The sequence below is a fragment of the Leguminivora glycinivorella genome, chromosome 20 (genome assembly GCF_023078275.1).
Source record: "Leguminivora glycinivorella isolate SPB_JAAS2020 chromosome 20, LegGlyc_1.1, whole genome shotgun sequence".
Lineage (NCBI taxonomy): Eukaryota > Metazoa > Arthropoda > Insecta > Lepidoptera > Tortricidae > Leguminivora > Leguminivora glycinivorella.
Genome location: NC_062990.1, coordinates 10,307,471 through 10,331,671, shown reverse-complemented (window position 1 = coordinate 10,331,671; position 24,201 = coordinate 10,307,471). Strand labels below are relative to the sequence as shown.

General features: G+C 37.2%; 3 protein-coding genes across 4 annotated transcripts in view; 1 reads left to right on the top strand and 2 right to left on the bottom strand.

The window, feature by feature from the left end:
• Window positions 1-24,201, bottom strand: part of LOC125237173 — a 49,096-nt gene that overhangs the window by 24,648 nt on the left and 247 nt on the right. The window contains exons 2-4 of the mRNA XM_048144158.1: window positions 23,965-24,171; window positions 23,447-23,584; window positions 18,665-20,402 (exon numbers count right to left, since the gene is read on the bottom strand). Of these exons, the coding sequence (XP_048000115.1) occupies window positions 18,665-20,402; window positions 23,447-23,584; window positions 23,965-24,171 (2,083 nt within the window). The remainder of the gene's footprint in view (window positions 1-18,664; window positions 20,403-23,446; window positions 23,585-23,964; window positions 24,172-24,201) is intronic.
• LOC125237177 lies at window positions 9,113-10,732 on the top strand. Its single transcript, XM_048144164.1, has 2 exons — window positions 9,113-9,410; window positions 9,574-10,732. Exons 1-2 carry the CDS (start codon window positions 9,283-9,285, stop codon window positions 10,730-10,732), a joined length of 1,287 nt encoding a protein of 428 aa, XP_048000121.1. The 5' UTR covers window positions 9,113-9,282.
• LOC125237175 lies at window positions 10,759-13,764 on the bottom strand. 2 transcript variants are annotated; one of them, XM_048144161.1, is made up of 3 exons: window positions 13,330-13,764; window positions 12,883-13,144; window positions 10,759-12,267 (listed from the first exon to the last, which is right to left on the bottom strand). In XM_048144161.1, the coding sequence occupies exons 1-3, from the start codon at window positions 13,519-13,521 to the stop codon at window positions 11,012-11,014; spliced, it is 1,710 nt and encodes a 569-aa protein (XP_048000118.1). In that variant the 5' UTR covers window positions 13,522-13,764; the 3' UTR covers window positions 10,759-11,011. The 2 variants fall into 2 exon arrangements, with proteins under 2 accessions (XP_048000118.1, XP_048000119.1); XM_048144162.1 differs by having other exon boundaries at window positions 12,883-13,764.

The window sequence follows — 24,201 nt, the reverse complement described above, 5'->3', positions numbered from 1 at the left end:
GTATTTTTCAAAGGTACACCAGTATTTACGCCTGATAGTGATAACTTTATGTGGCTGAGCTGATGATGGAAGGTCAACTCCTCAATGGTTAGGAGTTAAAGGATAATTCTTTCACTACTGTACATATATTCGGACTGATACATAGAATATCAATAGGAACCACTAAAAATCAACAAATAAATAAACTTTTTAACAAAAAATAAAACCGCCTTCAAAAATAAGCGCGTTACAAAACACGGAGAAACTAAAAAGCAAAAAATAATAAACCTTTGAATTCAGATTTCTTATCGGATTGCAATAATCTAAACATCCAAATTATAAACAAATCAATTATTTTTGGAGTCGGTGCCAGCCTGCGTATGGTTGGGTGGTGCAAACAGGAAATAGCAAGGCGATGAACAGGTCTGGTACCGACTACAAAATTAATGGATTTGTTTATAATTTGGATGTTTAGATTATTGCAATCCGATAAGAAATCTGAATTCAAAGGTTTATTATTTTTTGCTTTTTAGTTTCTCCGTGTTTTGTAACGCGCTTATTTTTGAAGGCGGTTTTATTTTTTATGTCCTAACTTGTCTTATGTACAATAAAGTGTTCACATACATACATACATATATTGAAATAGATATCATACACGAAAGAAAAAACGACAAGGCCCACGGTGGCTGAGCCGGGAATCGAACCCGGGTCTTCAGCTTACGCAGCTAACGTTATTACCACTAGGCCACCAGGCCAGGTTAAAAAAACCGGCCAAATGAGAATCTATTTTCGCACAATTGTAAAACTAAATTATTTTTACTAGTTACCTCCAAAATACCAAATAAAATTGGGCTACATAGTACATCGTTTTCTGAAGATTTTGGGTTTATGGGGTCGGAACGGGTATAACTAACGTAATTTATGGTGAATAGGGCCAAAACCGACTTTTGAACGTCGATAGCAGTTTTTTTATATGTACCATGCTAATTTTTTACACAAAAAATCTTCCGGCAGTGTGAACTTCGGTTTGTCTTTGAAAATATGTCGTTTTATTTAGTAATTTTCGCTCACCCTAACGTTGGAGTGAATAGGGTCGGGAAGGGGGTGAATAGGGAAAAGGGTTGACTCTTTCGGATTGCGAACAAAATATGACCTGTCACGAGCGTATTATATTTATTTTACCAAAAAATAAGGATTTAATATGTTATGAGTGGTCGGTAATGAAATCTACACATATTATGATAACCCTTAACCAACCTTTATAGTTAGATGGTGCTCTGACGCGGTGAATAAGTAAGTATGGTCGTGGGCAGTGCGGATAACGTGTCAAAATATAAGCATAGTTTGTTGCTATTTTTCATGTTTAAATAAACTTCTAAACTAACGTAGTGGGTATTAAAGTAAAAGGTTCACAGTGAATATTAGGTTGCCAGAAATGTGTTCAGCTATACCATTGTATTGAATTTTGTATCATAAAGTCAAACTAGGTATTTACTACTAATGATTTACTCTGTGGGGTGTCTTTGATCACTTGCATGGGGTAACATTGACCATAATGACACATAGTTAATTATTGTCTGATTTTGTCACGGTACTTGTTGAGGCTGATAATTTGATCGCTTCTTGTGATAAATATTGAAATAATTGCAAATAAAGTTGGTTTTTCGAAGATGTTAATTTTTATTCTTGATCAAAGTAACCCCAAAATAGCATTAAAGAGTTGTAATATTTGACTGCGAACCATTTTTTTTTATCTTTTCTTGACATAAAATACTTTTGTAAGGGATTACATTCGATTATCATTAAAAAAAAATATATAGTGTATCAGAGTAACCCCAATGTCAGTTTATGTTTGATCACATCGTTTTTTTCTGCGTACATTATTTTATTTATTTATTCCTTATTGCACATAAAAAAATAAGTACAAATGGTGGACATAATGCCTTAAGGCATTCTCTACCAGTCAACCACTGGGTTAAAAAGAAACATTTCATACGTGCAGGCATCGTGACAGAAAACAATAATCCTGATATCACTTATTTTGTTACCTTTTTAGATTTTTAGCAGGAAAAGACTAAAAAAGTTGATGGTCCCATTTTTTTTCTTCCTTAGTTACGTAACGTTGACCAATTTTGGAATTTATACTTCTCTAACTCCTACATTTAATGCGTAAAAATACCCATTAAATGTAGAAGCTAGAGAAGTTTAAATTCCCAAATTGGTCAATGTAACCCCAGTTTACGGTAGACACCGTCAACCTATTCTAATAATTCTCTTTTTATTTGAAAGAAAATTCGTTACGATAATATGCATATAAAATATGCAATCTAAGATAAAAAATGCTTTTCATATAGTTACAAACTTAGTTCAGATTTTTTTTGTACAACTTTTAAAAATTGTTCTACCTATCAAGTTCAAAATAATTTTCCTAGAAAGTCTTTTTTCTACTCCCGAACTATTATTCGTCATTTACAGGGTCGTGCATAGATCTTTAAAACCCTACATAAAAGTCTATTCCCCAAAGCCAGTGTCCGCCGGCTTTCCGCGCATGCGCGCAGTATCGAAAAAACTGAAAATGCATTGTTTGGCTCTGTAACCATGGCAACGCCTCATAACGATACGGCGCGCGTGCGCGGGAATGCTTTGGGCAGCTGAGCTGACAGTGCAAACCTTTGCGTCAAAATACAGGAAACAGTGTGAATTTCACGAAAGTTATTCAGAAACCTATTAAAAACTAAGTGCATGGTCGTAAAAAAAGTATTGTATGCAACGGTGTTTAACTGAGTCAAAAAATACTCGTGGCGTCTTAATAACAATTTTCGGCTTCGCCTCAAATTGTTACCCACGCCACTCGTCTTTTTTGATCTCCTTTAAACGCCTGTTGCATAAAATACTATTTAAAGTTCTGCTTTTGAGATTTTTTCATATTTGAGAAAACAGCCCTGTATGGCCTGAAATACGGCATACGGCAGTGATATTGACATTGACATATGCTTTTTCGTATTTTGATGGTATTTTGACTGCACTGTATTTTTTGACATGCTAATTTGAACCTTATCTCTGAGCGATGTTTTTTAATTTTCAGTTACATCACAGATGTGTATGAAATTACATCTAGGTATTTAGCCATTTAAAAGAAACTACAAGGGGCCTTACAGACGTGGCGACTGCAACTGGTACAGGGCCCAAGCCATAATTTAAAATTATATTGTGATTTTTATATGTATTTGTGGTTTATTTAATACTAAGTATGAGTTTCAACATTTTCAACTCAAGGAACTGAAATTAAGAGAAGGGACTCGGAAATTGGGTAAGATCAAGAGTCTGATGCAGATGGCGATGGCAGTATTGGATAAGATAAGATATGCGTCGATATTCCCTGTCTTTCTTTGTGTCTCTGACATGACTGCTGCTAGCTGTACTCTATTCATTAGGTTTTTATTTTATACACATACTTTATTTTTGTATCAAAATAAATGATAAATTGATAAAAAACCTAACGACCAAAAAGAATAAAGTACCTGTCTGTTAGTCTTTAATACACCCCGCATATACGTAATGCACAGCACAGGCCTCCGAAGACCGGCAGGGCAATCATGGTCGCGCGATAAATGGTATAACATCGGGCCGTCCCTATCGCACTTACAAATAGTGTGATAGGGCTGATGTTTTATCATTTATCACGCGACCATAATAAAATTGTCTGCCTGGAGGTATCGGCCTTTAGCCCTTCACACACGTCTTTGAATAATGTTTGCGGGGATAGGCAGGCTGACGATTTTTAATCTAAGTATAGAAAAGTAACGCAAAATGTAGTGCAAAGTAATTTGAAATACACCTAGATAAACAATCAATTGAATAAGGAACGTTATCTACATATTTAGGTAAATTTAAGTCACATGAGACATGAACAGAGAAGGAAAGCTAGATGATGCGTATTTTTTCTCTGTCTTCTTGTATGCTACCTTTTTTACAGTTTTAATTTCTCAAAGGAGGTCAGTAGTTGACTACAAACTCAAAATAACACTCTTGAAAAAAAATTAAGGGTCACTGACCTTTCACAGTAAATTGAGGTAGTGTGAGTGAAGGGTGTTTGTGTGTGTAATGGGGTAATTTGACAGATTCTGAAAATTCTCCCTGCTCTACCCCCTCTTAATAGTTTCTTGATATTAGAATCCAACATGACAGCAATTTATAAATTTGAATATAGACAGGTAAAACATTTTTGTCATAATATTTTCAGTGGTTAATTCTTTAATCAAGGCTGGTAACAATATTATCTAGAACTGGACCATATTCAACAAGCGAACCACCACCATAATTGTATTGTATCGTTCAGCAGCTTTGTATTAGCAGCTATTATCGCTAATGGTTCCATTTTCATCCACTAATTTTCTTTAATTGCAATATTATGGTCAATACCACCGCCACACATGGTTCAGAAACCAGGAGTCTCGTTAGTTACTTGAGGTTAGCCGCTCCGTAAGTTTCACAACGCCGTGGCTTAGAATTGGTATAAGCAACCATCTTTCTCTTTACAGAGATTTCACGTATATATTATGATTAATTTATTATTGACATTAACGTAGACTATTATGTGTCCTGTCATGGCTGTCATCCTCTGGTAAGATATGCTTTTAGATATTTAAATAAAACCACATATTTATTAAATGGGTTTACTAAATCAGTAATATCACAATTCCCAAACTTCAATGCAACTAAACACAGACCAAAACAATATCAACAACAATTAGGAAGTACCTATAACAAGGAAAGCTTAGTTTTATTTCTGTTACAAAACAGAAATTGACTTTCTAAGTTTTAATTTCTACAAAAAAAAAACTAAAGCATATTGTTCCCACTTATTAAGTAGCAAGTACTTATGTTTAATTTGTTCTGTTATTCTAGAGGATTCTCTAGCTATTAATCCGCTAATGTAAAAAAAGTTACTAATTAAAAACTAATATATAAACTAATATATGAACTATTCAAAATCTAAACGTTTTAAATTTCTCACATGTATTGTTTCATTAATGTTAAACAACTTTTATTTTATTCAAAATTCCTCATCAAAGCCAAACTGCTCACCATAACTGTGATAAATATACAGATAGTCCATCTTTGTATACAAACCATCCCCAAGCATACCCTTTATTCGCCTGTCCACACACTGTATTATTTTCCTATACATCTGGCTTTCATGACCCGGTTTAGGATTAACGTAATTCGTTATAGCCCCGTACGGAGTTATAGTATCTTTAACGCCTAAGCCCATTATCTGTTTTGTTATATTCCTCGCAACTAGGCGGCGGACTTGTTTGTTTATAGTTCCAAGTTTTTTTACTTGGCGATTAAGAGATCTATCAACAAGGTATATGTGGCGTGACAACTTCTTTACAACATATTTTTTTTCTTTGAACTCCATAGAATCTTCTTTAAGTTTTACATTATTTAGATTGTTTTCGTTAATATCTTTCTTAGGCTTAACTTCGTTTGGAATTTTAGAATAGCATTGTGAGTTAATTTTATTTTCACGCTGAGCTGATGGTTCTCGTGTCATGGCTTTTGGTTTAATATCTTGGTGACTATGGTTTGATAATTCAGAAGTTTCAGTACTAGGTTCGTTTTTTATGAAGCTAGGCTTAATATCTTCGTTGCCATTGTTAGATGTTTCAGAGATGTGTAAACTAGATTCAGTTTTTATCGTGATAAGTGATGGAGCTTCTATTTTACATCTTCCTGGAACATTTGCATGTGTTTCAGTTTTTGTTATACTCGTTTGCGTGCATTGCTCAGTTTTTATCGTAACAAGTTTTTGTGATCCGCCAGTTTCGACTTCGTAATCTTCTGGGATGTTAATATTACTTGTATTTAATGGTCTTTCAGTTTGTTCACAAGTTTCGGTGTTAATTGTTATAAGAGTTTGAATTCTGTCAGGTTCTTCCCATTGAGGGATACAATCGTCTCCCCGAGAAGTGATTTTAACAGGTATCTTTGCCGCGTTGTTGCAGTTAACGTCGCTAGCCTCGTTTATCGGCGCCTGGGGACAAAGTTGTAGATTTGAAGTGGGCTAAGAAAGCGCAACTTTGTTGGTGAGCTTCTAATAAAGCTTGGGACTCCGGTAGCTGTTTTAGCAGTGTAAAAACACTTACAGTCGATATCGATAGGGGTAGGTACCTCGTAATATGCCCATACATATAATTATATGGTGGAAATATTCGCTGTGTTGCAATTGTTGCAAATAGATAATAATCTGGCGTTTCCCGTCCGGAAAACAGAAAAAAGTATGGGTACTATTTAGGTATAGAAAAATGTTGACGAAATAACAAAACAGAAATAATACTTTGCGGAAATGCATGTCAATAAAAAATCAAAAAGATTATTATTCAAAAAAGCTGGTTCCATAACGATTATAGCTCCATAATTAGTCAAATAGTCTAAATTGTATATTTATTGAACACTATAACGTATTTAGGCGTAGTACCACATCCGCACATAAACAGGTATTTAGAAATTTGTAATGATCAAAGGTTTGATCGACGCATTTCCCTACTAGGGCCTGCAGTACCGGGGCCGGTACTGAGAATTTAATTTCCCGGTACCGAGCGGTACTAGTACCGGGATTCCCGGTTCTGACCGGTTCCTCCATCTGTGTATGACTTTATTACTAAATTGGTTATTGAACAAATAAATACAAATAAACCGTTATGCAGCGCTTATATTATGAAATGCGACGTCTTTAAGTAAAAGGTACCACATTTTCGCTTACCATATGGACGAATTTCGTTCATATTTTTATACGAATTACCTGTTAGAGCGTCCTTGTGCTTAAGCGACAATGTGGTACCTTTATGAAAATGTCACAAATTAATCAAATTATATATGCAACGAGTTTGTAATTTAAAAAATGGGGTTGGGGACATAAAAAGGGGTTAATGTTTTCTTTTTGCAAGATTTTAATTTAAACAAAAACAAAATGAACAATCAACTTTGACAAAACATAACTAGGTACATACTTCTATATAGTTATTGCTAAAAATATTTTTTTTACGTACGGCACATGCATCATGTTATTAAGGATTATATTTTATATATAATCCTAAAACAATGGTTGAGATCAGTGAAGTAAGAAGGCCTCAGAGTAATATGCAATGCAATGTTGGCCGAGGCGAAGCTGAGGTCAACAAACATCTGATCTGAGGTGTTCCTCTTTACTAGACTCAACCATTATTTATACAGGGTCAATTTTCTGTTTGCCGGAGTCAGGCAGCGGTAACCAGGCAAAAACAACTTAAATCATTTGGGTTGTTCTTTTTTCCTGATAGTAAGACCGAAGGAAACTTATTACATCTAGGCTTCGGTCGCTTAATGAACTACGCAATCGGTTACAAATGTAACCCGCCGATGAAAAAATCCTCTCTGGTTCTACACTAGTAGGTGGTATGGCCTTTAAATTTTTGTAGGCTAGCGACAGAATTTTTCCACGGTCGCCCCCATTCTCAAACAACACCATTTCGATCTTTATCTTTTGAAAGTCGTTTAAATCGTTTTCAGATGGTCTTGTCTGAATTGTACTGGTTGCTTTTCTTATATCTAAATTTAACTCTTCTGCTTTACTTATTTTTGGCACAGGGTTCTGTTCAATTCCGCCATTGCCAATGTATTCTTCAGATTGAGAATATTGAAGTGGAACTACATTGGTTTCTGGTTCCTCCATAGTTCGCATAACTAATTTGATAATGTTTCTGCACATATCGTCTGAAGTCAGCCTTGGGAATGTTAAAATGTCTTCATTTAAGACGTCCTCAAAGTACTGGTTAGGATTTGTGAGATAATACATTGTGGACGCTTCTATTAAACGACGTTCACTGTATCTCGTCTTTAAGCAATTTTTCATTTGTGTGCTTATATTCGTATTCATTGCCGTCAATTTCTTTATTGCAAACTTTATTGCTATATCAGCAGTTAACAAAGTAGCATCGCGTCGAGATAAACTCTCCACGATAGTTTTTGTGATATCGAGTATTTCATCAAGCTCTTGTAAAGTCTTCCACTCGTCTTGACTAAAAAAAATTTCGCTTTTAACATCTATCAAAGCTTTACTGATGCAATCTTTCAGCTTCAGGAATCGGCGTAGCATCTCTGCCATACTGCTCCATCTTGTTTTCGCGTCCAAGACCAATTGGTATTCTCTGCCGAACTCCGCGTGAACATATTTTTGCAAAATATCATCATTTTTTGTAGGCGACTTTTTAAATAATTTGACAACAGTTCTCACTTTCGACAGCAAATCAAAATAGATGAAACTTGATTGATCTTTGGTAATTTCACAACTTCTCATCGCTTCTTCAAATAGTACTCCATCAGAATCATCACCATCATCTGTATCATCATCATTCCCCATGTCATGTTCATGACAAAATGTAATGCTGGTGTTTCCGCATCGCCTGACCCATTCAGCTAATGTGATTTCGTCTTCGTCTTCAAAAAACTCTACGTCTTCATGTTGAGTAATATCATCGCATGAGGTTGTAGTAACAGTGGGTCTTTTGTAAAACACATCTGACAGAGCCAGCTGAATACCGTGTGCAATGCAAAGTTGATGCAAAGAATTGCCCAGAAGTTTGCCGATCTTTACCATGACACTACAGCCATCCGTGGTTTCCGCAATAATGTCAGACTCTAGTGAGATCGCAAATGTTTCAAGTCTTTGTCGAATCTGTTCTATGAATTTTTTTGCAGGTAATGAGCCGATAACCCTTATGAGGCCTAGATTTTTAAATTTGAATCGACCACTGAGGGATGATGAATGAATGTTAAAGCTTATATACCTGCGATTCTTGTTAGATGTCCATTCATCAAATGAAATGGAAAACTTCTCATTTTTATCCAATATTTTTTTTAATTCCTGCTTTATTTCGAGTTGTTTTTCTTTGCAATGTTCAAAAACTACCTCTCGAATTGTATTTGAAGACAACGGTTAATAGGGATGATGACAGTAAGCAAGAAACATTAGAAAAAAAGTGTCTATCTAGTAAAATTTAGTATAAATATTGAAGTAAGAAAAAATACCATTTTTATTTATAAAGACGAGATTATTATGTTATTTTAGAAAATAAAATTACAAAATACTGAAATCCGCCATGTTTTTTAAAACACCAATCAGATTGCGTGACGTCACACCGTTGTAAATACTGTTACTGTACTTACTGTGTGGTCACTCTGTCACTGAATTCTATTAAAAATTTCGACTATCATAAGATCTATCTCCATTTGTTGCTTAGTTCCATGACTAATTAAGCCATGGAACAAGGATTTACTAAGGCAAACAGTTCCAATTTGCCCCGAGTGGATGTGTTAATGCTGGGACAGTTCCTGGCATCAAACAAAGACTTCTGTTCAGCAGAATCCAGAAATGTAAAAACTGCAGTGTAAGTATGGTTAATACTTTATGAAATGTGTGAAATTTTTGAAGTTATATATGTATAAAAATTATAAAATACCACTTGATATGTTTAGTGTTTGAGGTTATGTTTTCGTTATGAAAAAAATGTTTTATGTAACGTTACTTACTAATCGATTTCTTTGTTATAGATCCTCCAGGCCATCGTATGGTGATGATGCCGTAAGCTACGTTCAGTTAAAACGCGATGGCAATCTATGTGTGGTGAAGACAAAAATCTGCCCGGAACAGAAAGTGCACGGAAGCTTATATAGAGTAACATTAATAGTTGACGAAGTCAACGAAACAGTTGTATCGGTGCAATGCCATGACTGTATTGGATCACAAGGAGGCTGCAAACATGCTATAGCTTTTCTTATGTGGGTCCATCGCAGGAGTGAAGAACCATCCATTACATCAGTTGAATGTTACTGGATGAAATCTAAGCTATCGAGAGTTGGAACTACCATAAAGTATATAACAGCAAAAGACTTATCTAATGGTAAGCCTAGTTTGCCAACAAATACTGTAGTATTTGAGAAGTTTATTGAGGAAGGAAGGAAAAGGCCACTTCACAATTGTGAATTGATTAAATTTCAGGAAGATTATGTGCCTAATACAGTAAATACATTCTCCATGCACAAATTGGTATTTAAATATAAGGAAAGATCCTGTGACACTTTCTTGGAAAAACTTTTGTTTAATGACATAGATGTTAAATTGGTTGAGGAAAAAACAAGACAACAACATCAAAGTGGTCTTTGGCACGAATTAAGATATGGAAGGGTGACAGCTTCACGAGCATATGAATTTAGTAGGTGCAAAACTACTGATGGAACACTGATCGCTTTGATAATGGGTGGAAGAATTCCAGACACCAATGCCATGAAACGTGGCAGACTGTTGGAAGATGAAGTAAGAGAAACCGTCTCTACCAGTCTGGGGAAAACAATTAATAAATGTGGCTTATTTATAAGTAAAAAATATCCCATGATAGCGGGATCACCAGATGGGGTCTGTGATGACAGCATTATAGAAATAAAGTGTCCAGTAAGTACTAAGACTTACAAAAATTATGTCATTAATGGAAAACCAACCAAAAAGTTTTACGCTCAGATGCAGATACAAATGTATTTGTCACATCATCACAAAGGTTACTTTTGTGTTGCTGACTGTAATTATAGTGTGAACAAAAATGTAAATATAATAAGTGTGAAATATGATGAAAAATATGTTTCAGAACTTATTTTGGCTTTAGTCAGTTCATGGAAGTATACTGTGTACCCATTATTGTACCAATGTGTAATTTAGTTATAATAAATAAATAAAACAAACAGTGAATTTTTACTTTTATTTTTTCCTAATTAAATCAGGTTATTGCATAAAGGTAGGTACAAGATATTATAGGTGAAAAACTTAAGAAAGTCACCTGTTGTATGTGTGAGTGATTTGGTCGAATAGGCGTTTGTTTTGTTTGTGTTACTAATTATAAATATGTGTTATCTATTCCAACACGTCACTCACACATACAACAGGTGACTTTCTTAAGTTTTTCACCTATACAGTTCAATTACAGCTATCATAGGCTACCTATTTAATTAAAGAATCCTGTAAATTTATTAAACCACATGCAATGGTTATACTATCATCAAGTACTCTAACTAAATTGTGATTCACACATGCGTGTGGTTTCAGTAAACTAAATTCTCTCAAGCGGCGAATCACTCTCTCTATGTGTATTCTTAGGCTAGCAATTTGTTTAGTTTCCCTCACCTCGGTCTTTGAAAGCTTAGAACCTTTTACAACACTTGGAGGTCGCACTAATTTTACTCCTTGTTTGAGTAAATATGATTCTACATGCTTAAAACCTCTATCAGCCATCACACACATGCTTGGTTGCAAACATTTAATAAAATCACATGATTCTACCAAACATGTGTCTGTTACTCTTCCTCCATACCCAGGTGATATAAAATTTACTAGACCATTTGGAGTGCAGGAGATAAGATACTTGATAGTATTAGCCTTTTTGTATTCAGACCAGGAGAGAGATTGATTTACAGCTTTCGAGGGCTTCTGTATTTCTATTTCTAAGCAGTCAATGATGCAACTTACATGATAATATTTATGTCTGAACGCCATTGGTAAATTATTTTTTATATTATATTTATCTAATTTTACAATAAAAGCACGCATGACACTAGCCAACAAAGGAACATTTTTAAGAAATATCTTACTAGCATAACTTGGTGTCATGGAAAAATCATCAGCGAGCTCTCTGAATGAGTTATTTAATCTAATCTTTTTTAAACACATGAGAAAATGAACTGGAGGAATATTTGTGTATTCTTCGATTAGACCTAATAAATAATGACAGTCTTTAGGAACACCTATATAACAGCGAGGATTTCTGTTGATTTTAAGTAGTGTACACTGCAGCATTAGAGCTGCCTCTTTCTGTTTATCATCTTGTAGCAACTCACTGCAATCTGAAGTTGAATTTGTTTGAACAGATATAGTTTGTGATGTACCTTCATCCATTATCGATGGTGTATACGAAATATCACTATCAGACTGGGCTTCATCTACAAATATTTTTCTTGAACTTATGTGTATGTTTGATGTGGTTGGTTTGATTTTGGAAGTGCATCTAGTTATCTTAAATGGCGATGTAGAGACAGATTGGCGATCCTGTTTCAATGGTGATGTCATCTGGTTTACAATTTTAACTCCAGATTGAACGGCTTTGCTTCTGAATTTGTGTGTCATGTAAACTTGGATTGATTTATTTGCTGTCTTATCTTTTTCCTGTGTAATATTTTCTATAACTTCATCTCCACGCACAGCTGAAAAAAAAACACATTAATTAAATACCCAATAGCACAAGTCAGTATAGAGATGAAAAATAACTATCAAGTAATTCTTAAATAATGAGATGAGGTACTCTAGGTACAGAATGCAAGGTAATAATCTAACGTTGTGTAGGTACCTTGCTATCAAATAGTTAAGTCATTTAGTACCTAACCTGTAACATAAATAACTACCTATAGAATGGTTTAATCAGCACAATTGAATTGCTAATTTACATAAACAGAATAAGAAATTGATTTATATTTTGAACAGGAATAATATACTAATGGTAAAAGAAGTTTTAAAAATTCAGTTCAGTAGTTTTCAAAATTATTACCTAATAATAACAAACATAAACACATTTTCACTATGCAATATTACCATAAATAAAGAAATAAACATATAATTACAGCTGCACTCTAGTTTTTCTTTTACATCCTATTATTTTATTGTTATTTAGCATTAAAATAGCATTCTAGTGGTGTGTTGATTTTAGAAATCAATCCTGTCTTTTTGAGTATATTGGTAAAAACATATACACTAATATTTACTTTATAATATTTCTAGCAGTCCACCCCAACTCCTACAGTGAACCTGCACTTGCCTCCTACCTGAACATCCAACTGATGTCTCTTCTAGCTCTAAGGGTTTGTTTATAATACTTTTCTCTTCCAGATCTTTTATAGATTCTTGAATAATATCTTGTCTTTGTTTTTTTGTAATATATGGTCGGTGGATGGTTTCAGCTGAGGCTCGTTTTCTTCTATCTGGTTGGCAGTCAAACCTGGTGGGTATACACCCTGGCTTCATCCTAATTTTTGCCACAGAACCCATGATGTGATACTCCATATAATTATCCATGTCATTTGGCAACTAGAAAATGAATAAATGGGTACATTAATACAGTGGTGAATATACCTCTAGAAATCATTTAACAAGTATATTCATTTTGAGGTTAGATTTACTTCGGAAAATTAATGTTACTTGTTATTAGTTTGTTTGTAGTAAAACAAAGTGGCACACCATTTAGGAATATATTAATTAACGTTACAACTTACGTCAAAGTGATCTTCACAAAAATAAATGGAAGAATCAACATTAATGGCTTTCGGATCCCGCCGCGCAAGAGTAAGCCACTTAAATCGCATCGTTTTCTCGTTTGGAACATACACAAACACTTTGTCAGGGGTTTTTAGTGACGAATTTGTGCATTGAGGGACCGCACACCACTTGTAAACTTTTGCATTCATATTTATTAAAGGATTTGTTGTTCGGCTCTAACGTTTGCAATACATACGCTTGACTGTTTACTGAGGTGTGACGTCACAGCGACGCCATGACACCGGTGACCGCGTTTTGGCGCAAATTTATGAACGTTTCATTAAAATGGCATTTTTTCCAATAAATCTTTTGATTATTGCAGAAATAATATATTTTTTGAATATAGTCAATAGTTAAGAATGTTTTAAAACACTTTTTCAAAATCTGTCATCTTGCCTATAGAACAAGAAGAACCCACCATATTGCAGGATTTTCTAGGATATTCATCCATAGACGACAATGTTGCAACGTATGAAGTGCTTTCAGTCGTAAACCTGATTGAAAGCGTAGGTTTCACCCAAAACGCAGCCCTGAGTGATGATGACGACGCTAATGAACAGGAAGAAATTCCAATTCTGTCAAACGCTCAGGCGTTGTCGTTGGTGGCAGATTTAAGACGTTATGTATCGTCTATGTGCAATTAGCGAAGACGCGATCCATAAATTAAATTATATTGAATATCTTGTTATAATCAAATGCGTCCAAATCTCTGCGTCAATCTAAAAAAAAGTAATTACTTTAAGTAAAAAATAAACATCTCTGTTGAATAGGTACTAATGTAGGCAATTTATACACCTCACTAATATGTATATCAAAACTACAATTATGTAGACCAAATTATGTCAAAAAGTCAAAACCCTAATATTGATCTATAAATATGTATGAATATGATTTTTGTTTGGTTTTCCATTCTTAATAAACAAATTACATGAAATAGTACTAGTTTATTTTTCACGTTTAATACGATTTCCCGTATAATACGTTTTTTTGGCTGGGTCCCCTCAGAATCGTTTTAAGCGGGTTCTACTGTATTTTTATCGCTTGATCGGAGAAAATGTCGCCAAATGTATGCTTTTTCCTTGTCACTTGAAATCTCTTCATATTCCATTGTTAATTTATGTAACCAAACCAGAAATAATATTGCCCATACGTAAAAATGAACCAAATTTGACATGTATCATCATCAGTCAACATCAAAATGTCATAATTCAAAGATAGCTTTTTTGTGGACAGGCATACAGAGGTTTCATGCCCATACATCTGTCATCATCACAAATGTCAGAGGTTTAATACCCAGAAATTTTCGCCATTTTATGTATTTGGTATGTTTTACTTTAAATATAAAAATAATGTATACACACACACACACACAAGCACGCGATCATATCTATATAACAGTTAAAAACATAATCTCCTGGTATATATATTTGTTCATACCTACACAACACAGCTCTGAAAAAACACGCATCTTGATTATTTAACATAGAACCGGGAAAGAACCGAGAAATTATTTCAGTACCGGTTCTCCCGGTACCGGGAGTACCGGGAAATTCCCGGTACTGAGAGAACCGGGAGCAGGCCCTATTCCCTACCCCACAATGGAAAACAAATGTAATCCATTTGGGCTGATATAATGTAAAATTGCTTGGTTTTTATTAAGTTAAACGGTCTTTTCCAATAAGTAGTATTCACGCAAAGTGTGAATTTTTCGAAATAAATAACGTTTTATGAAGTGTCAAAAGCGACTATACTAATAAAAACTTATTAGTATAGTCAGGGGCGGCTCACTCCGCGATTCTATCGCCGCGCTACAAGTACATGTCGGCAGCCGCGAGTACGCGGCCCATTCAGTGGTGACGACCTTCGCGCGGCGCAATAAAATTCAGTGTCAGCCGCTCGCGTGCGGTCCGTTTGTTAATGTAGGTGAGAATTTATAATGGCGGCATTTTGTGATCATCAAAGGAGTGAGCCTTCTGTACTTGTACTATTATATATTCTGTGGTATAGTATCGTGTCTTTAAAGAATTACCCATAGTCACCTTCTACAAAACATCTGTTGAACAGATGATTGCCACTTTTGTTTTCGAGTAAATTTATTTTAGCCTAAAAATTCAATCAATTGATTACAACAATCAACGTAAACAAAGTAGTTCGCATTGAGAAGTAGCGCAATCTAAATGTCTCACTAATTCGCTATTGTAATCACTTCCGTTACAATTTCAATACCAAAACTATGATTTGGATGCAGGAATGGAGACAAAATTGTTTTAATTACTTCAACATTATAATAATCAAATAAGGTAATCGCCATTTCTTATCCTCGGGATGTGTTTTGCATCTTCTAGGACATCCATAATACACCGTGTCCAATAAGTTTGAATACAGCACAAATAGCCAATAAAACAAAATGAACAAATAGTTACTACATTATTATTATATTTTATGAATGGCACTCTTATTTACTACATTCACAATCAATGTTTTGGAATAACTCCAACATTAACTTGTTTACCAGCCTCAAACGCTTCTCAAACGGATCACACGCGGCACGCACCGTTTTCTTCACATTTCATCCCAAATACTCTCGATAACCTTTTTGAAATGATCTAGGTTTATGATTTTATAAAAATTTAGTCTTCAAAGCATGTATGACCATACAAAATAGTCTAATACGCCTAAACCTGGAGGCCTGGGTGGCCACTCATGTTTCGGATAAAAAACTGCCAGATTAGTCTGAAACTACGCTAGAATACCATTTGCCGAATGTGCTGGAGGTGCGTCTTGTTGGGACACATGATACTCATTCCCAAGCATCCTTTTTAACTTTAAGGCATTTTTTTCTCCAAAACCTTGGTTTTAAAGAAAAAAACGTTGATTTTAACGCTTTTATCTGTAAGTACTGAAGGTAGTTTACCTCGCTTACATACTGCATCCCACACCTGGGCCGATGGTGAGCTTTGGAACCTAGGCACATTTTTCTAGTTGCCCGGAACGTTATCTATCCTCGGTACCCATAATAGTTTATTTTGGACACGTGGCGTCTGTTTCATCACATACAGATTCTCCTTATAAAAAATAACTCGTCACCTGCGTGCCGAGCAAGTATTTTGTTGGCACTTTACCTCTTTGTTTTTCTTAGACACTTCGGAAATTTCATGTACTTTGTACTTGTATTTTATTAGGTGTATAACTTAATTTTTACAGATTTTTTCTTCGAGCTTAAAACTATATTTAAAACAGAAATATTTCGCGGTCTTTTGTGATTTTGTAAGGATCAGACACAAGCATTTAAAACACTAAATGACAAGTCTATACAGGTTTTATAACCTCTTAAAATAGTAAAGTTCACGATGGCAACTGATAAACAGCACATTCGGCACTGCATTCTATACGAATTTTCAACAAGGAAAAAATGCTTCTCAAGCACGTGAATCAATTTGTAGTGTTCTTCGTGACGACGTTGTATCTTATGAAACATGCAATTATTGGTACAAACGTTTTAGAAGTGGTAATTTTGACCTTAGTGACCAACCGCGCCCAGGACAGCCGCGAAAGTTTGAAGATGCAGAATTGCAAGCTTTACTAGATGAGGACTCAACGCAAACGCAAAAAGAGCTTGCAGCTCAGTTAGGAGTCACCCAAACAGCTATTTCCAAGCGTTTGCACCAAATGGGAAAAGTTCATAAACTTGGAAGGTGGGTCCCACATGTGTTGACTGAACACAACTTAGGTCAACGTATGAACATCTGCCTTTCACTGCTCGCCCGGCAACAGAAAAAGGACTTCTTGTGGAAAATTGTGACCGGTGATGAAAAGTACATTTTTTACGAGAACTCCAAACGTAAAAAATCGTGGGTAAATCCCGGGCAACCCTCTACATCGACGCCGAAATATAAAAGCAACTTAAAGAAAGTTCTTCTGTGTATCTGGTGGGATATGAAGGGAGTGCTTTATTATGAACTTCTGGAAACTGGTCAGACGGTGACAGCAGAGCGTTACAGTCGACAGTTGAACAAATTGAGCGAAGAGCTGGACCAGAAAAGGCCATTTACTGGGCAAGGAAGCCGGCAAGTTATACTACTGCACGATAACGCTCGACCTCACGTTGCTCGCTTGACTCAAAAAACCATCTTGGATTTGGGATGGGAAGTTCTCCCGCACGCGGCATACTCGCCAGACTTGGCCCCTTCTGATTTCCATTTGTTCCGGTCAATGCAGCACAGCTTAGAGGATAAACATTTCAAAACGTTGGATGATGTGCGTAAATTCGTCGATGATTTTATCGCCTCGAAGCCTGCAAGTTTCTTTCGCGACGGCATTCGTATGTTGCCTGACAGATGGCGCAAGGTCATAGAGCACGATGGACAATATTTTCAAGATTAGATGCTTTGTTTACTATTTTTTTATAATTAAAGAAACTACTTAAAAATCTGTAAAAATTAAGTCATACACCCAATATTAAGAGGAATATACTCTTTAGTTTAAATAAGAATTTGATGGCCTGTGATCCCTATATCTTTAGAACTGAGGTAAAATGTGAGTATTCGGACTTATTGGACACGGTGTATATCGAGTTAAGTATGCAATATGTGCGCGAGCAGTATAAAATGGTGGTCTGTAAGAACAGTAATTATACACTACTGGTTCTTTCAGAGTTTTCAGATCCTCTTTCTCCTGTTTGGTCTGTCAAATGGCCCGAGGGCCCGACAGAAAGTATATTATTATCCGATGCGTCAGAAAACCACCACCAACGAAGTTGTAGTTCAATCGTGTATGAATCGAAGAATTGGGGTTGTGTTCCAAAATATAAAAACAATAGGCTTAAAATCGAATCACGGAAAAGTTCCTTATACTCTAACTGCGAGTATCGCTTGAGTAGCATTCAAGTCTTGGGATGTGCTTGAGCACTGCAATAGAGGGAATGCAAAACGCGATCGACAGTATCGATTTTCCACATTGGAGCCGCATATATGTCAATAGATTTGTTTTGTAACTGCGTTTAAAATGCAGACTCACAAACTACTCGTATCCACTCCGGGTGCAGGAAAGTGAAAAAAGTGCAATGAGACGTGCAGGCTGCAAGACAACATTTTGCAGTCCGTCTAAATCACCATTTTCAGCACCGTCCCATTTGAGACGCAAATGCTTAAGGTTACAATGTCTAAGAGAAATAATGGGGCAAGAGGAACACTTGTACGGATCCTCATATTTCACTAGCTTACATAAAATAAACCATGTTTCTTTTACCACGCATGACTTTCTAAAAATAACGAATACATATTCTTTACTAACCTTCAATTTTCTTCTCCTTTGGTGGCAACGACTCTAATTCCCTCGAACTTTTCTCGCGAATCTGCACCATTAACATACTGTCGTCTTTGAAAGGAAACTTCGCCCTGTAGCGCTGAATAACATCAGCCAAGTTCACACTCAGTTCTTCGCCGAATATAACGTCAACACGCGATTTAATGCAGGCTTTCAATTGTTTGTAAATATAGGCTTCGAGAGGCCCTTTAGAGATGTAAGGTTTCTCGATGTCTGCACCGACGGTTTTCTTGGCGATCAGAGCAGTAGCTTGGAGCCGAATCGTCTGGTCTTTATTTATCATTGAACGAAGAGTTTGCGGCTTGTTTTTATCTAAGCGGACCTCAACAAAGCCAGGCTTATTAACGGGTCGATCTGACACAGGCGGATAAGTATTCTTCTGTTTGGTAAAGTTACTCTTCGCATTAGCGCCGTGCGCTTCAACCCTTTCGTATCTATTTGTCTCTTGTCTCGGTGCGGGTTTGGGCGGGCCATGTTCGGGTTTCGGGTGACGTCTGAACTCCCTGGAAGGATATTCCTTCGGTTTCCCGTAGTCGGTCCTTTCGCGGCCGCCCGAGCGGTCGCGTGGCGAGACCGGTCTGCTGTCACGCCAATCATTTCTTTCACGTCCGTTTTTGGACCTCGGCCGGTTCCTTCGCGATTCTTCTGCAGGTCTTGATTGCCTGTCTGAAGAACTAAAGGAATTCTTGGGCTCTCTAGTCCAGACTTGATCGTTGATTGGTTCGTCAAAGTTTTGGTTGCGTGACCGACCGTCCCTGTTGCGGTCATGATCCCGCGGTTGGAACTCTTGATCATTTCCACGCGGTGCATCGCTAGCCGCTAGGTGATCGTACCATTCTGAACGAATATTTTCCACGGGTACTCGATCGTCCCATTGCGGTTTAGGTTGGTGATCCCATTGGGGTTTCGGTTGGTTATCCCAATGGGGTTTCTGTGGGTTATCCCATTGCGGTGCTGCCGGTTGATTATCCCAACGGGATTTGGGTGGACTATCCCATTGCGGTTTTGGTTGGTTATCCCATTGTGATTTCTGCGGGGTATTCCATTGCGATTTGGGTTCGTTATTCCTGTGCGGTCTGGGTTGTTTATCCCTTTGCGATTTAGCTCGGTTATCCCATTGCGCTTTCGGTGGGCTCTCCCACTGCGGTTTCGGTTGGTTGTCCCATTGCCTGGGTTCTTCACGCCATTGAGACTGAGGTTCTGGTTCCCAGCCTCGGTTAGCGTTGCCCCACTGTTGTTCGGCAGCTGGTTTGGGATCTTCCCAACGTGATTGTTGTTCCCACATCGAATCCGACTGTCGGTAGTCAGAATTAGGCTCTTTGGGTTGATATGGGGGTTCAGCGTGTTGGTTCTGACGAGAAAACTGATCTCGAAAAGCTCGATTCTCGTCCGCCCATTGTTTTGGAGGTGGCGTTGGGTTGCGATTTTTCGATTTGTTGAAGTTGTCAAACCTGGACATTCTTTTGCCAGAATCAGGTTTTTCGGGAGAATGACGACGTTTTCTATCTTTGTTGCGGAACGTTTCAGAAGGTTTCTCCCGCGAATTTCTATTCCAATCACCGGGCTCCTGGTTTCTAGGCTCTGTATTAGGAGCGTAAGCTTCAGGCTGGTACCCCGAGTACCCAGGAACTTGAGCAGAAACTGGGTTGGACTCAGCATAAAGCGGCGCCTGAGTAACGCCGACATAGCCCGTATAAGCTAAGGTCTGTGGACAAAGTTGTTAGAAATACAAGTAAATACGAACCCAAGTATAATCATGGGCACAGCATGAAGGACATCCTTGTCATGTTTCGCTTAGAGTGTGTAATGGACTTGCACATATCGCTATTGCTGGCTAAGAGAACTGAAGCCTGATTTACTTTTCCTTATTACGGAAAATACGCGTGGTCGCGTTTTTGAGATATCACTCTTGGGGGCAAGTGACACAGGATGGCATGAAGAACATCTGGAGATCAAAGGCATAGCAGACCATATATCAATTTAGTCACAGTGATATGTATTATATCGTCACTACTTTAAAAAAAACTTGTATCTTCGTCTGCCAATGAAAAGAAAATTGTAGTAAGTATGTATGGAATGCATATAGACTTACTACGTTTTAACTTTGAGGAACAGCATGAGATACGAGATTTTTTAAAAGTAGTGACGATATGTATGTAAGTCTGCTTATATTGTCATCACAGGGGATATAAACAATTAGAAATTACGATCTCCGCCGCAACGAAAATGTGCCTTGCTGCGTTTAGAACTGTGCAAAACGCGACCGGGTGGGTTTTGTCACCTATAGGGAGGACGCATGGAAGGAGAATGGTTAGATAATTGCGAAAAGTCGCGAATACCACAACAATGACGTGTTGCAATTCCAATATCACCCGAAAACGCGAAAGAGGTAATCCTCCAGGAGTTGCAGCCGACATGATCGCACCCCCTCCCGGGGCCAGGCCAAGGCACATTGACCACGTGACCCTCCCCTCTGAGTATAAAGCTGGATCCGCCCTCGTAGCAAATTCAGGTCCCGCATTGGCAACATATGCTTCATAAATCATCTGTGAAGATGGTTAGGTAACGTAGAATCAGCTTAACAGTTCGTCGGTCGAATTAAATGCTAGATCTAACTTTAAGTACAATGGTCCAAGCCAGAGCTGAGTAGCTGAGGAACTAGTTTGATCGTTCGCGCAGAACCGATACCAGATAATCGCGAAAACGATAAGTCGAATTCCTGGCGACACGCATTCTTACTGTGCCATGCCATGCTCCTCAAAGTTTGCGTCTGTTCACAACGGAATAGCCGCATTGTATGACATATGTTGCCTATGTTGGCATCCCCAAAACATTAGAGGAAACGATGGCCCTCTGACTGCTGACCAAAGGTCCATGTGCAGTAGTTTTCAACGATTATTTTCATATCAACTTTATACTGACTCTCAGTGGATCTGGATCAAGCTTATCCCGATTTAGAATAGCGTAAAATGTATTGGATAAAGTGATATGCTCGGGACACGTGTAACCAATTAGAGAGTGGAGAGATTCTATCCCCATCCCCACTGTCATCTGCGCAGCCTTTTAACTGCATCCATGAATTTCTTATGGATCCATTTTCAGATACAGTTAAGTGCGAGATAGGTTCTACAGATATCATACAATTTGGTGAAAGGTATTCAACTCACAAGACACTGTAGCGTAGATTGGCTCTTACTACATTGGTCAATCAATCCAATCCATCCATTCATAGCGCAATTCAGAATAAAAAATTCTGACAGCGGGCCATAAGGCAGAGATTACACCTATAAATAGGTCATCTGTTTCTGCCTGTCGTGAATGTCGTGATCCATGATGAAGTTGATTAAGGTTTTTATTATCTATTTTATGAAGTGGGATAATAAGCCAGAGAGACTCTGGTCAATGGATTATTAAAGCAACAAGAAAGTAAAGATTTCCATTGACAACCAGTTTTCTGCCGGCCGCAATAGCTTCCAGAAATGTGCCTGTCAATCTGTGTCCATTACACACCCTTCAATAAAGTTTTTAATGCAGTGTTTGACTCCTTGATCGATTATGATTTCAACTCTCAAAAACTTTTCAAAATTATCCAATTTCAGGTTGGTGAGTTTCAGAATTCTTCCAAAAACCAACCATCCCTACTTGGACCTTTTTATCCAATTACACATTACATTAAAATTGGATTACACAAGAAATGATAATTACCAAAACAACTTGTAGTTTATAACCAACCACAGTTTGCATACAGCTTTTTTCTATGGAAACTGACTGTGTCAATTTCCATCCATAACATTTTCTATGAGTACAGAAAAAGGCATCCTTTTGTTCATGGTACTATTTCCAAGGAATCCGTGGGATCATTAATCATTTGGCAGTGGCGGATTTGCAGAGTGAGCCACTTTAGGACCCAAGCCATCTGGTAACTACTGGTTCTGTCTCAACACCACACCATACAATCGTACCTCATGAATGCCACCCCAGGCATCCTAAGCCTGGGCCAACTGTAGCTTACGGCAAATCCGCTACTGGCATTAGGCAGGTCCACACATAGCAAGCTGATCAATCCGTTTATGCGACCAAGCTCTCGAGCTTGGCAAGACAGCGTTCGTCAGGTGTTCAAAATGGTGGCTATATATTTATTGTCAGGAATTGTAGGTATCTTATATTTTGCTTCTCAAATAATCCGAAAAACAAAATGGTTAAATTTTAGGAGATAGGTGTGATCAGATTTCACTGAAGAACTGACAACTTTTAGCAATTGGGAGTAAAGAACAATTATAGATGCCTAAAAAATAAGTACCATTTCAAGATGTCTACTTTCAGCATAGTGCTAGAAAATAATAGATCAACAATGAGATACTCACTATTTCCGATCAGTCAGAAGTGCAGAACCTTTTTTAATTCACCTATTTGTATTGATGGACCATTGATGTGCTTCTGATGAGCTTTGCTAAGACATTGCCTTAGAAGATGGTTTGCTGTGTGGACCTACCTATTCAGATCCAGATCTATATGTTTTCAATATAAGACAACTGTTTTTATCAAATTTTGTGATGTTGTATAATGACATTAAATCTAAATCTCCTTCAGTAGTTTAACTGTAGCTATAAGCATAGTCTTGCTATAGTTAAATAGCAAGCCTAAATAATCCATCCAACTGGCAACACCTACATCCAGCTTATTTATTTCCTATTTTTCCAGCACATTTGTAAGTAGGAGCAATTGTAATAATCTTAACATTCCACTTACTTGATCTACTGCCATCGGCTGCATGTAAGGCATGGCTACCGTCTGGTTCCATGATGGAACCATCGGTGCCATTACGGGTTGCATCATGGGACTAGGCTGAACAGGGTCGAGGCCTCCTGGGCGGTACGGCTGGTCAGCCTATGAACAAACAATAATAGCATAATAAATTATAGTAGCAATGGTGAACCAAACAGCACCAGTTTCTCGTCACTGGTTACAGTTTGTAGATCACTTTATGGAGTTTTAGAAGAATTAATAGTCAGCATTATCGGATGTACGGTACGTACCCGTTGCCGAATATGAATATTCGGCCGAACATTTGATTCAGCTGTTAATGAACCGAACATTCAGCCGAATATTTGGTTCCGCCATATTTTAAATCCTGGCTTAGAGTTAAAAACTTTTCAGTTATTGGTAAGTAATGGGTACTAAGGCTCTTAATGTTCCTATTTTATTGCATAAGAAAATTTTGGTTTTAGTATCTTTGTTTTAAGACTAAAAATACACAGATGTATTACCGTGGATCGCCTTTTGTCCTCGATATACAGCTGCTGCCCGTTGATAAGCAACCCGTTGAGTTTTCTGACCACAAACGCGCCATCATCCTCAGTGGCTAGTCCCACAGTCACTTTCTTGCTTTTACCCTCATTAACCAAATTGTCTACGATAACTTCCGTCAGACCGCATTTATCCTTCAGCAAGCTTTTTACATCCGCGTAACGAGTCTGCAAAAGCAAAACAAAATTGTAGGACTC

Coding starts and splice junctions, on each gene's coding strand:
- LOC125237175 (XM_048144161.1), bottom strand. CDS start 13,521: ATGAATGCAAAAGTTTACAAGTGGTGTGCGGTCCCTCAATGCACAAAT. Junction 13,145..13,329: donor TTTGTGAAGATCACTTTGAC/GTAAGTTGTAAC, acceptor TTCATTTTCTAG/TTGCCAAATGACATGGATAA. Junction 12,268..12,882: donor GACATCAGTTGGATGTTCAG/GTAGGAGGCAAG, acceptor TTTTTTTTTCAG/CTGTGCGTGGAGATGAAGTT.
- LOC125237177 (XM_048144164.1), top strand. CDS start 9,283: ATGGAACAAGGATTTACTAAGGCAAACAGTTCCAATTTGCCCCGAGTG. Junction 9,411..9,573: donor AGAAATGTAAAAACTGCAGT/GTAAGTATGGTT, acceptor TCTTTGTTATAG/ATCCTCCAGGCCATCGTATG.